Source organism: Arachis hypogaea, chromosome 17 (genome assembly GCF_003086295.3).
Source record: "Arachis hypogaea cultivar Tifrunner chromosome 17, arahy.Tifrunner.gnm2.J5K5, whole genome shotgun sequence".
Lineage (NCBI taxonomy): Eukaryota > Viridiplantae > Streptophyta > Magnoliopsida > Fabales > Fabaceae > Arachis > Arachis hypogaea.
The window spans coordinates 125,506,584-125,520,123 of NC_092052.1; the positions used below are offsets into that span (position 1 = coordinate 125,506,584).

The window sequence follows — 13,540 nt, forward strand, 5'->3', positions numbered from 1 at the left end:
GGTGTTTAATTTTTAATTGATCCAAATTGTATCTTTAAATTTTAAAACATGACTCAAGTTGGTTCTTTCGTCTATTTTTGTCATTTAAAAAATAACGTGACACATTTAGTTGAACAGAAAGTAGAGATATGTTCGTCAATGATAACTGAATGGTCAAAAGGTCAAACTATTCATGTTAACCTCCAAATGAATGACAAAGTCTCGTCTCAATAACTTCAACTTCTTCCCCAAAACACTCTTTTCCCCACTCTTTCTTCATCTTAAGTCACATTTTAAAATTTTAGATATATTAAATGCTAAATGAATACATTTTTGCTTGTTTTGTTTATTTGTTATGCATGTTCCTTCATTTCACTTTAAAACTGTTATGGCAGTGTCCAGAAATTAAAAAAACTAAGGATGCGAGAAAGAAGATCATGCTTTAAATCCACACTATAGGATAAATGGTTTAGTAGTTAATTATAAGGAAAAGTATATGGAACCAAAAGGTTACCAGCCAAAGACTAAACAAAATCACATTAATTTATATTAATAATTAATTTTAAATTTTTTAAATTCAAAATTTAAAATTGATTAAGTAAACCTAATTAAAACTTATAAAAACCTTCCTCTTTTTTCTCACATTAACCTACCCACCTCCAACAATCACACACAGACCCCTCTCTCTTTCTCTCACCGTTAGACCATCTCCACCTCCCCACTGCGACCCACTCCTCTTTTATCACCGACATCTAATTCGTCGGATTCGCCACCGTCGACAAGAATCCATACTCAACACGTGGATTAGACAAGTTTTGGGAACTTCTAGCTGAACTCAATGAGAGAAGGAAGAAGGTTTATTCCAAGTCGTTCGACTCGCGTATTCCAACAATGATGATTTCGTCCCCATCGTCATTATGATATTGATTTTGGTGTTCTTGACGGTGTTTGGTAGATCGGTGGCGACACTTTGTACGTGTGTTTTGTGGTATGTAATTCTAGTGATGAGTGATACCTCTTTTTCTTCTTCTTCAAGTTCAAAGCCAATAAGAAAAACTGTGAGGAATACAAATAAAAAGGAATATGTGAGAGGGTTGAGTGAAAAGAAGATGGTGGTGATGAATGAGGGTTTAAATTCTCCATCAAAGTACAATGGTTTACCGAAACAAGGCACGGTAGCAGCATCGTCACGATGTTACTCTTTGCGTTTTGGGATATTAGGTGTCGTTTTGATGATTAAAGAGACGACAAATTACATAATTACAGAAATAAAAAAAACATTCATTTAATATGAAAAAAAAAACATCCTAATATTTAACAAAAGAAACATCCAATTATATTTTAGTAAAAATAATTAAATATCTATAAAACTTAAAAAAATATGAAATTCTTAAAGAAATAGAGACATTCACATTTGCAATACAAAAAAAATTCAAAAAATATATAAAAGAACATCCATTTAGTATGAAAAAAAAACATTCTGATACTTAATAGAAGAAACATTCATATTTATTAACTCGTTGAGATTTTGAATTCACCAAAAGTATTTTGGCTGATTTTTGGCTAATACCCTTTTGGTTCCCTAGCATTGCTCTTATAATTAACTACTAAGGGCCGTTTGGATAGGTTCATAAGTGACTTTTTTTTAACTTTTAACTTATGAAAATGTGTAGTATTAATGTCTAGTACAATTTTTTCAAAGCAAAATTATAACTTTCTAAAAAGCTATTTTGGTGCTTAAGGAGAAGTTAAAAAAATGACTTCTCTCATAATAAATTTTTTTTTATCACTTTTATCATAAAATACGTACTTTTAGAATTAAAAAATCAAACACAAAATAACTTTTTTAATTTCTAGACACTGCCATAACAGTTTTAAAGTGAAATGAAGGAACATGCATAACAAATAAACAAATGGTTTTGTTTAGTTTTTGGCTGGTAACCTTTTGGTTTCATATACTTTTCCATTATAATTAGGAAAAGTATATGGAACCAAGAGGTTACCAGCCAAAAACTAAACAAAACCACATTAATTTATATTAATAATTAATTTTAAATTTATGAAATTCAAAATTTAAAAAATTTAAAATTAATTAAGTAAACCTAATTAAAACCTATAAAAACCTTCCTCTTCTTTCTCACATTAACCTACCCACCTCTAACAATCACACACACACTTCTCTCTCTCACCAATACTGCTGGAAGCGCCGGCGACTTCCATGCTCTCCAGGACGCCCTCAATAAGCGTATCCAAGACAACTGCTTCAACACGAAGTCCACCTTCGACTTCGTCACCGACAAAACCTTCTCCTCTTCCCTTCTCAACCACCTCCTTCAAACACTATCCACCCTCAACCGCAGCGTCACTTGCAAGAACGCGTTCGAAGCAGTTGAAAGCTCCATGAAACAAAGCTAGCTGTTGGGGCAGTGAGGATAAGGATTGGATTTGCCTAACACTCCTCTCATGATTGATTATTTGTTGCTGACATAGCTTATTCTCTTGAATCCACAGGCTCTTGAGGGTTATAGTGCGGTCCATGAGCCAAATTATCTGTGAGTGCAACTGCTTGTTGCTTATCATCACTACGGTAATATAAAATCTTGGGCAAATTTGTATATGTAATGTATATTATTTTATACTTTATAGATAGAAATGCTTCATTATGGTATAATATGGGACATGATTGTCTCAAGATTTTCTGTTGATCATGAGCCGTATAATCAAATTGATGCCTACAGGAAAGCCGATATCGATATGTTCTCAGAATATGATAAGTTTCGAGATAGTTATGGCAGCATTGAAAATTATGGTGATCGAGGATATGATAAACCTGCCAGGTTTAGAGGACATGACCGTGATGATTATGCATATGATGACTATGGCTACAAGTCCCGTACTTCTCATCATCATAGGGAGGATAGCCATGAGAGGAATTATAAAAAAAATATTTGTTTAATATAAAAAAAAAATTAATATATAAGGTATTCATATAAGGTATATATTTCTGTATAAAAAATTAATTATTAAATTAATTATTGTATATTTATTTATAAATATATATTTTTTATTTTTTAAATATATATTTTATATTTTAAATATGTATAAAATGTGAATAACTAATTAAATAATTAATTTTACATAGTAGTATCTAGTATGATTATTTTTATTTTATATTTAAAAATTAATATATTTAATAATATAACAGTTCAAAAAATTATACTAATTTCTCACTTTTATATTCTTAAAAATCAATCTTTTATTACTATCCATAAATTTACAAAATAACAATTTGGAGTTAATGCTTTATAAGTTTTAGAGTATATATCTAGAAAATCTTAAAAATCCTAAAAAATTCTAAAAATTCCTAAAAATTTTAGAAAATTCTAAAAAATTTAAAAAATCCTAAAAAACTATAAAAAATTCTTAAAAATTCTAGAAAATCCTAAAAAATCCTAAAATTCATAGAAAACTATAAATATCCTAGAAAACTTTTACCTAGAGTAAAGTGATAATTAGATTTTCGAAGATATTGACTTTAGACTAATTAATCCTTGAAAAAAGAAAAATATCAATTAGGTCTTCTAAAATAATAAATGGTAAACATGTATGTCTTTCTGTTTATAAACAATGTAAAACAAAACTGAATTTTCTATGTATTTTATTATTTACAGTGATGCATATCTCGTTATTGTTACATGAACAGAAAAATGATGAGTTCTAGATAATAAAACATTTATTATCTTTTCAGTTTTCATATACCTCTATTTATCACAAATTCTATCAAAACAGTGAAGTTTCATTTCAAAAATTATTATCTACATGACTATCCTTTATAGGTAGATATGCCAGAATAATTACCAGTACATATAAACACTATCATTAAGTTTTAATTGATGAATTAATAAAAAGATATCATGTGTTTACGATCCTAGAAGACTAAATTGGTTTTTTTTTTAGGAATTAATTAGTGCAAATTCAAAATCTTCAAAAAGACCTAATTGTTAGGTTACTCTTTTAAGTTTTAACTAATAATCCCTTGTGTTTTAAGTTTTAAGTTTTAACCCTAAAGAGAAGAACAAAGCCAAAGAGGCATGAGCATGGACAAGTAGCACGACTGCATGGATGACATCCTCCCTGTTGAGTTGATTCACAGAATCTTACTGAGAGTGCCGACCTAACATCTCGCTCGCCTCAGGTGCGTTTTGAAGCTCTGGTACTCTCTCACCGATCCACACTTTGCGGAACTACATTTTCACCACTCTCCCGCTTCCTCCAACGCACTCATCTTCATACCAAAAGGCAGTGTGCCATGCTTCGTTTACTTAGACGCACTATTTAGTGACAACAGTGATGCATTACAAGTGAAAAGGGTGTCTTCCCCTTTAAGATGAAATCCTGCAGAGGCTTTGTTCTCTTACGTCGACGGTAAAATTTTCTTATGCTATGGAATCCACTGACTGGATCCAGCAAAGAAATATCCTAGCCCCGTATTGTTTCTTGTTGTAAGGGCAAGGGCTATAGGATTCCTTGTGGAAACTTCCGGCCTTTGTGCTTATCCAATAATGGTGATATTATTGGAGAACAATTTATTTTGGATAAAGAAGAAAAGAAAAAGTTTCTCATATATAATGTGGGAGGACAGTTACTCCCACGTGTTAAATATCTTTGTTTTGCGCATTGTCTCAGTGTAACCGATGCTATGTATACAGAGAGTCTCTTGCCACTCCCAAGTGACATTAAGGATAAGAAGAAGAAGGAAAATGGTACGTAACTATTCTCTTATGCTTTGTACCAAGCTATTCCTGTTAGTTTTGATTGCATTGTGATTAATGAAAAACTAACAAGTAGTATGCATTATGCATCAGGTTCCAATCAACTGTGACTTTTGTCTATGGATGGTGAAATTTGAATTTATCAATGCTTAGGGAATCACTAATCACTGTCTTGTTTCCAATAGTCCGGTCTTGTGGAGATGTTTTGAAGTTTAGATCATTTTCATATCTAAAAGCTTGTCTTTTTACCAGTTGAGCCTTTTTGCAAAACATCAAGTTCGCCATGAATGTTTTGAACAACTTGATGTTGCTAAATATTAGAATCACAAATGAGTCAAACAACAAAGAAAGAGAATCGGGAACGAACATTCAAGTGAACAACTCAGACGTGTGATTTTGTTGTAAATAAAGCACAGGGTTTGCAAGTTGAGTGGAATTAAGCTTCAAGAAACTTAAGTTTTATTTTGCTTTGGATTATGATTTTCTTTCCGAATATGAAGGGGATAAAACTCATACACCTGAAAAGTGAAAATGGAATTTAGGACCTTGTTAATCCAACATATCTTTTGGTTTAGTCTGAGAGTAATATTCTTAGATTATCTGCTTTATTTTTCATCTTCTATATATGTTAAAAAATTTCTTCTGCTTTGAGTGATCTATCATTAACTTATTGGTTTTTTTCCCTCAGCACTAACCCCTCTGTTTAGATGATTGTAAAGAGTTTACATAATAAAATTGCCTTTTGTTCTCTGCTGTGATTGGTAGAAACAATGTAATACTTGGTGTATTGTTTAAACAGAATATCACATTTCAATGAGATTTGACATGTGAAACTTCACTTTGAAATTTTCAATTTTTATGTATTCTCTACAATATTCTTTCATTGATATTAAAAGAGAAAGTTTAGGAGCCAGCAATTTTTGTGTTTTGTAGCCAGCACTTAATCATAAAAAAGAAAAAGTGAATGATCTCTTACCATTAGATGTAATCTCACACTATTAAAAACACTATTGATGGCCAATTGATGGTTACAAAACACAAAAGCTGCTGGCTCTCTAGTACTCCTCGATATTTAAATGTACAGGCAGTAGATTTTCACTTCAGTTTTCTGATTGATTTACTATGTGTTAAGAGGGATTCAGTCTGTACGTATTTAAGCTCAATTTTCTTCACATAAAATACAAAAATTTATCCATCTTGGTATAAGCTTTTACAACTTTTAAGATTGTGTTACAAATTCTGCATTGAAAGCTATGTTATAGATACTAATAATAGTCTTGTGTCTCTGTTCCTTTCCTTTTTTTTTCTTGGCATCTATCCAATTACTCTAACAAAAAAATATTACTTAACTTGCTAAGTTGATAGCTCCTTCCAATTTTTTTCCCATTTGGTTGCTTAATAACTCTTGTTACATACATATAGTGATTGAAATGCAGTGTGCTATCTTGTTAGAATAACCTTTTTTTTTCTTTAAACAGCTGTATTGTAATATGCTATCTTAGTATATATATATATATAGATTTAGGATGGTAAGCTAGATTTATTATGGATGATAATGGTTACGTAATAGTGAAGATGTAAGGAAGAACGTCGAACTTGGTTTTTGCAAAAAATTTCAAACGATGTTTGATTTAGAAAACTCCAAACTAACAAAACAGAAATATGCTTCAGTAGAAAAGAAAGTAAAAAGCACCTTAGTCTTATATGTCAAAAGAAGATGTTGTTGATAGTCTAGTCATGGTAATTGGCATGTAAAGGGCTTCATCTAAACTTTAGTCAAATTAATATTTATAAGGGGTATTGGTTTTGTTATTTAAACAAATTGGGAGCATCAAGTAAACTTAGTTATGCAAATTTTAGATGTTTCGTTGTGCTGATTGATTATAGAGAAGATAGCAAGAATAAGGCTCAATTTGAGTAAACAGCTTAATTAAACTTTTTTTTAAAAAATAGCTTAAACAATAAATGATTATATTAAAAGTAACTTATAAATAAGTTATTTTGTATTTGGAATTTTAGTTTTTAAAGTGCTTATTTTATAAAAATGTGATAAAAAGTAGTAGTATTACGAGAGAAGTCATTTCTTTAAATTTCTTTATATGTTCTTAAATAATTTTTTAGAAAAGTGCAATTTGGTTTTGAAAATTGCACCAAACATTAATACTACTACTTTTTATAAGTCAAAAACTAAAAAAAAAATTATTTTTAAAACTTTTCAAATGGACTCTAAAATCTATTCTAAAAAATAATTTGCATAAAAATAAGTGAGAATAAGAATTACAAATAATTGAATTAGGAAATAAAAATAATAATATTTATAATTTATAATTTATTATTGATAAACGGTATTTATTAATTAATTAATTTAAAATAGAGAAGATTAGCTAGCAATCTAGCATTATAATAAATTTAATTATTATCTAAAATTAGTGAATTAAATAGAAAAATTGAAACCACAAAATTATTTTTGATGAGCTTACTATCTATTTTGTTCACCTTTTGCTTTTTCTTTCTCTTTGAACCCTAACCTAAAAATTGTTTTTGATCAGATTGTTATCTAGTCAGTTACTAAAGATTTTTATTTTATATTTTTACATTAAATAACATGTTATACTTAAACTAATATGTAAAAGCCAATGAATTATAACTCAAATGATATAGTCTTCTAATACTCAATTAAAAAATTACAAATTTAAATCTCTTTATCTTTAGTTAAAAAAAAACTAATATGTAAAAAAAGCTACCATCCAAGACAGACAAATTAAACTAAAATAATTAACAAGATTTCAGAATATACTTAATGCAAACTCAAAATAAAATTAAATAGAAATAAAGCAAGTAATTAAAAAATTCACGTGGTCTTAATCACTATAATAGTGATTGAAGTAAAATGTAAATATTTTATATTAAAAAGTAAATTATGTTTGCTAAATCACATGAGTGTCATAAAAAAGCTATAGGTATATTATATGCCAAATGGAACAAGTTAACGGCAATTTCGTATTTGGTAGTATAGGATATGACAGTAATTATAACTTGGATGAATTTACTTGCTCAGCAATAGAGGATGCTTGTACTCTTGTGTTTCTTTACTCTTCTTTGCCTTCTTTTTCTTAGACCTCTAAAAAAAATCATAGTAAATGAAGACTTAACTTGTTAGCTTTTATTTTGAAGGATTATTTTGAGATTTAATTTTTGTATACACTTAAGAAAAACTTTATTATTTTACATAATTTAAATAAAAAAAATAAAATTTTGTATATAATAAATCTAAAAATATTATATTTAATTTTTTTAAATAAATTAAACATTTTTATTAATTTAAAAAAGAAGTAATTGTTTTTTCAATTTCCAATCTAAAGCTGATCCTTTTCCTTCCTTTATGTTTCCAAAGCAATTTGAAGTCCCGGTGTTGAGTGAATTGTTATATGGATAAGATGAACAAGAAGCTGAAAGGCGCTAAAGAGCAAAAGCATTCTCGAGATTCTCCTCTTGAGCTGATTCACAGAATTTTACTGCGGGTGCCGATCAGACAAAAATATACAAGACAAAATATATATTTTTTTAATCACAAAATATACATTTTTTTAATCCTGCTGCTAGTGCGGTTGATTTTTTTAAGAAGTTCTCTGGCAAATTATAGTAAATCCAGACAAAAATAAATTAATACTTAATTACCTTTTATATCAAATCACAAAAGTTTAAAATGAAAAATATAATATAATTTCTTAAGATAATTTTTTGCATATCAAATGTAATGAAAATGTGCAACAAAAAGACAATTTATTTAAAAAAAAAAGAAAAAATATAACTATCGCGGTTTAGGAATTAATTAAAAGAATTGTTTATTCTAATATTTTTATTTGATTAATTTATTATAGTATAAATATTTTGGTGTTAATTGTACAATATTTTGTGGTGGAAGATAAAAGTAGAAAATATTAAATAAATAATTGAAATATGAGAGTGAAAAATATATCGAATTAAAAAGTTTAATTCAGAGTGATATATTACGAACTAAATAGGAATATTAAATAAATCTAACTTTACTATTTTATACAATTTTAATTTTTTTATTATTGTATAAAATTTAAATAGCAAAAAAACCTTTTTCTATTTAATAAATCTAAAAATACTATATTTAATTTTTTTTAAATAAATTAAACTTTTTATTAATTAATAAAAATGTATATATTCAAATAAATTTCTGAAAAATTTTACATCAAACTTATATATTTTAATGTTATAAAATTAAAAAATCTTAATATAATAAAATTTGCTTGAGACGAAAATCTTCTATCCAAAATTTTTTATTGAACTATTTAAAAGATATAACTTATCTTTTTCCAATAGCCAATCCAAAACTAGCCCTTCCCCTTCCTTTAAAAGATAAGTCTCGGGACCGCAGTTGACAGTGAATTTGTATTTGAATTGCGAAAAGCTCAGCAATCCAAGCTTGGATAAGAAGAAGCTGAAGCACACAGTGAACAAAGTAAAAGAGGAATCTACCATGGAGAAGATGAATCACAAGAGCAAGAGCATTCACGACATCCTCCCTATTGACCTGATTCACATAATCCTACTGCGGGTGCCGATCAGACATGTAGCTCGCCTCAAGTGCGTTTCCAAGCTCTGGTGCTCTCTAATTTCTGATCCTGACTTTGCGGAATTGCATTTTCGCCACTCTCCCGCTGCTACCAAAATCTTCCTGAAAAACGGCGGTATGACTTACTTGGTTAATTTAGACGAAAATGATGCATCACAAAAAGAAATGTCTCCACCACATTCTGATTTTGAGGTATTGGGATCCTGCAGGATTCAGCAAAAGAATATCCTATTCTCATATTGTTCGTCGTCTTAAATACCATGGCTTTGGGCTTTCCTACAGTAGGAATCTGCATGGATTTGGTTATGATGCATCACAGGATGATTACTTATTTGTCGTAGCTTATAGGGATTATGAAAGGCAAGAAGATTACTTGGAATGCTTGTCCTTGAGAACCAATTCATGGATTAATCTTGATGCTGTACTCCCCAGTCCATTGGATTGGTTTGACCACAATTCTCGTGGGTTGTTCTTGAATGGCGCTATTCATTGGGTGCCTTTCTGTCTTGAAGATTACAGGGATGCTATTCTTATCTTTGATCTCAAGGAAAAGACTTTCTCAAGGATATCTGCACCGGAACAACTGCTAATCGGTGAATGCCCCTTTCCATGTCTCGCCCTACTAGGAGACTGCCTATCTTTGTATTGTGACAATTATGGTAGCCATACAACTCAGATATGGGTGATGAAAGAATATAAAGTGCACTCATCTTGGACTCTCTGTCAGATTCCTTGCAAAGCCTTTCAGCCATTGTGCTTATCCAGTAATGGTGATATTATTGGAAAATGTCATGCTTTCTCTGATAAGAGAGGGTACTTAATCTATAATGTCAGAGGAGATCTGCTCAAGCATTTTAAAAATCTTTATTGTCCCATTCGTGAAGCGGATGCTGTTTATACAGAGAGTCTCTTGTCCCTTCCTAGCAACATCAAGGATAAGGACAAGAAGAGAAAGAGGAAAAAAATTTGTATGTAACTATTCTCCTTGCTTTGCATCGAGATATTCCTGTTAAGGAATGTGTAACATGCATTATGCATCAAGGTGCAATCAAATGTCACTTTAGTCTATGGATATTGAAATTTGAATGCATCAATGCACGGAATCATTAATCATTGTCTTGCTTCTTAATTCTTATAGTCTGGTCTTGTAGTGAGGTTTTGAAGTTTAGATATTTTTCATGTCTAAAGCTTTTGGCTTTTTAGATGATTATAAAGCGTTTACATAATTAATTGTCTTTTTTTTGTGTGTTGTGGTTGGTAGAAAGTAGAAACAATGTAATAATTGGTATGTTTTCTAAACAGAATATCACATCTCTGTATGAGATTTGTGATGTGAACTGCACTTTGAAATGGTGACTTTGTTCTTATTCTCTTCATTATTCTTTCCTTAATTTTTGAATGTATAAGCGTAGATTTTTAATTCAGATTTCTGTCAATTTTCTGATTAATTTTCTATGTGCTTAAAGTGTGCAAGGAAAAACTCAATATTGCCTTTTTTGTTAGTTTTCTTTTTGCACATGAATTATAAGTTTATAACTTCTAAAAAAAAATTTATTTTTTATCTTTTAACATTTTTATTTTTTCCATTAAAATTTTTTCAAATATACTAAAAGATAAAAAAATAATCTTTTAAAAAAGTTATTTTTTAATAACTAATACTACTCAAAAAATTTCATAATTGAGGTGTTTACTAAAACTACTTAAACATGCTTTAAAAAGATAAGTTATAAAATTGTATTTTAAACATCATTTTAGAATATAAATAGGATACACAGTAAAATGACGATAGATTATCGAAGATACAATAGTAAATCTTGTATGTCCTTCCATTAATAAATAATGTGAAACGAAATAGAATTGTTCATATATTTCATTATCTACAGTGGTGTGGATCTAGTTACCGACACATTAATATGTAAATCATATAGTTTTGGACAGTGAAATATTCATTATCTTTTAAGTTTTTATATATCTTTTTATCAACTTCTTTCTATTTATCACAAATTTTACTAAAAATAAGTGAAATTTCATTCTAAAAATTATTATCTATATGACAATCTTTCATAAATATACAGGACTAAATTAGTATTTTTTTTCTTCAAAAACTAATTAGTTTGAGATCGAAATTTTTAAAAATCTAATTGTCATTTTACTCTAAGATAAAAAAAACAAAAATTAATCATTATAATTTTAAAAAGTCTAGAGACTAAATTGATGTAACAAAAATGTTAATCGAATATAAAAAATAGTTACTAAATTAATTATTACACATTTATGTATGAATACACGTATTTTTTAACTTATTTTTAATATTTATTTTGTAATGTAATATATATTCTATTCAAATAAATAAAATAACTAATTTGATAACTTATTTTTAGTATACACATAATATATTTATTATTGTTTTATATTTTTGAAAAGCAATATATTTAATATAAAAGTTTAAAATATTAGAGACTAATTTCTCACTTTTATATCCTACAAAAACAATTTCTTTTTATTATTACTCATAAATTTACAAAATAACAATTTGGGGTTAATACCTTAAGTTTAACTAATAATCCCTTGTGTTTTTAATATTACCTTTCTCGTTAGTTTTCTTTCTGTACATGAATTATAACTTCTAAAAGAAATATTTTTTATTTCTACCATTAAAATTTTTTCAAATATACTAAAAAAAAATTTAAAAAGTTTTTTAATAACTTAATACTGGTCAAACAATTTCATAATAGAGATATTTATTAGAACTACTTAAATACGTTTTAAAAAGATAAGTTATAAGATCGTATTTTGAACATCATTTTAGAATATAAATAGGATTAAAAATAAAGTGATAATTAGATTTTTGAGAATTTCGATCTCATATATATTAGTCATTAAAAAAATATCAACTAAATTTTTTATGGTATCAAATTTTGTATGTCCTTCCATTAATAAATAGTGTGAAACAAAACAGAATTATCCATATATTTCATTATCTAAAGTGGTGTGAATCTAGTTGCTAACATAATAGTATGTAAACAATGTAGTTTTGAGCCAATGAGTAATAGCTCAAATGGCATAATCTCCCCATACTCAATTAAGAGGTTACGGGTTCGAGTCTCCTGTCTTTGATAAAAAAAAAAAAACAATGTAGTTTTGAACCGTGAAATATTCATTATTTTTTAAGCTTTTATATATCATTTATCAACTACTCTCTATTTATCACAAATTCTACAAAAAATAAGTAAAGTTTTGCTCAAAAAAATATTATCTACATGACAATCTTTCTTACATATACAAGACCAAATTGGTTTTTTTTTTTTTCAAAAATTAATTATTCCGAGACCAAAATTTGTAGGGACCTAATTGTCATTTTACTTTAGGATAAAAAACAAAAATTAATTATTATAGTTTTTAGTTATTACATATTTATGTATAAATACACATATTTTTTAAATTATTTTTAATATTTATTTTATATTTTAGTATATGTTCTATTCAAATAAGTGAAATAATTAATTTGATAACTTATTTTTAGTATAAACTAGTATTTTACGTGTAATACTATTACGGGAATATAAATCTTTTAAAATTATGTCGGTTCTGGTATTATAGATTATGACACGAAAAATTTATAGCATTAAATTATTTTTATAAAATGGTCGTAAAGGACAAAAGTTCCCGTTGGCTAAGAAGACTAGAGTCTTAAACAAAATTAAATAATAAATTTTTTAGTTATTATTTTCAAATGAAAGAGTTTAATTTTTTTCACTTTATTTTAACATTTGTTATCTAAAATTTAAAAGAATTTAACATGTATATTTTTATATTTAATTAGATATTAAATTTGTTGCACAAATAGAGATAATTAATTTTTATACTTACTATTTAAAAATAATATTTTTTTCTAGATATATAAAAATATAATTAGATATTAATATAAAAAAATTTCTATTGATAATTATAAAATTAACTCATTTTTTTAAAAATAATTGAATATTGATTCTAACTTCTAATCATATCATTAGTATTTTTTTAAATTATATGTAATTTTAAAAGAAAAGAAGTGAAAATATATATTAAAAATATAAGCAGTAAAAATTTAAAATTAAATAAAAAATACGTATATAATAATATTTTTATTTAAATTATATTATGTTGTTAATTTTATTTTTTGTAGAACATAAAGGTAGAGAAA

The 13,540-nt window shown here is 27.4% G+C and overlaps 1 protein-coding gene across 1 annotated transcript; it reads left to right on the top strand.

Moving 5' to 3' along the window:
• The first annotated feature begins 9,102 nt into the window (after positions 1-9,102).
• On the top strand, positions 9,103-10,470 carry LOC112762499 (F-box protein CPR1-like). The gene is made up of 2 exons (XM_025808347.3): positions 9,103-9,472; positions 9,567-10,470. Exons 1-2 carry the CDS (start codon positions 9,262-9,264, stop codon positions 10,331-10,333), a joined length of 978 nt encoding a protein of 325 aa, XP_025664132.1. The 5' UTR covers positions 9,103-9,261; the 3' UTR covers positions 10,334-10,470.
• The last annotated feature ends 3,070 nt before the right edge of the window (positions 10,471-13,540 follow it).

Coding starts and splice junctions, on each gene's coding strand:
- LOC112762499 (XM_025808347.3), top strand. CDS start 9,262: ATGGAGAAGATGAATCACAAGAGCAAGAGCATTCACGACATCCTCCCT. Junction 9,473..9,566: donor AATCTTCCTGAAAAACGGCG/GTATGACTTACT, acceptor GGGATCCTGCAG/GATTCAGCAAAAGAATATCC.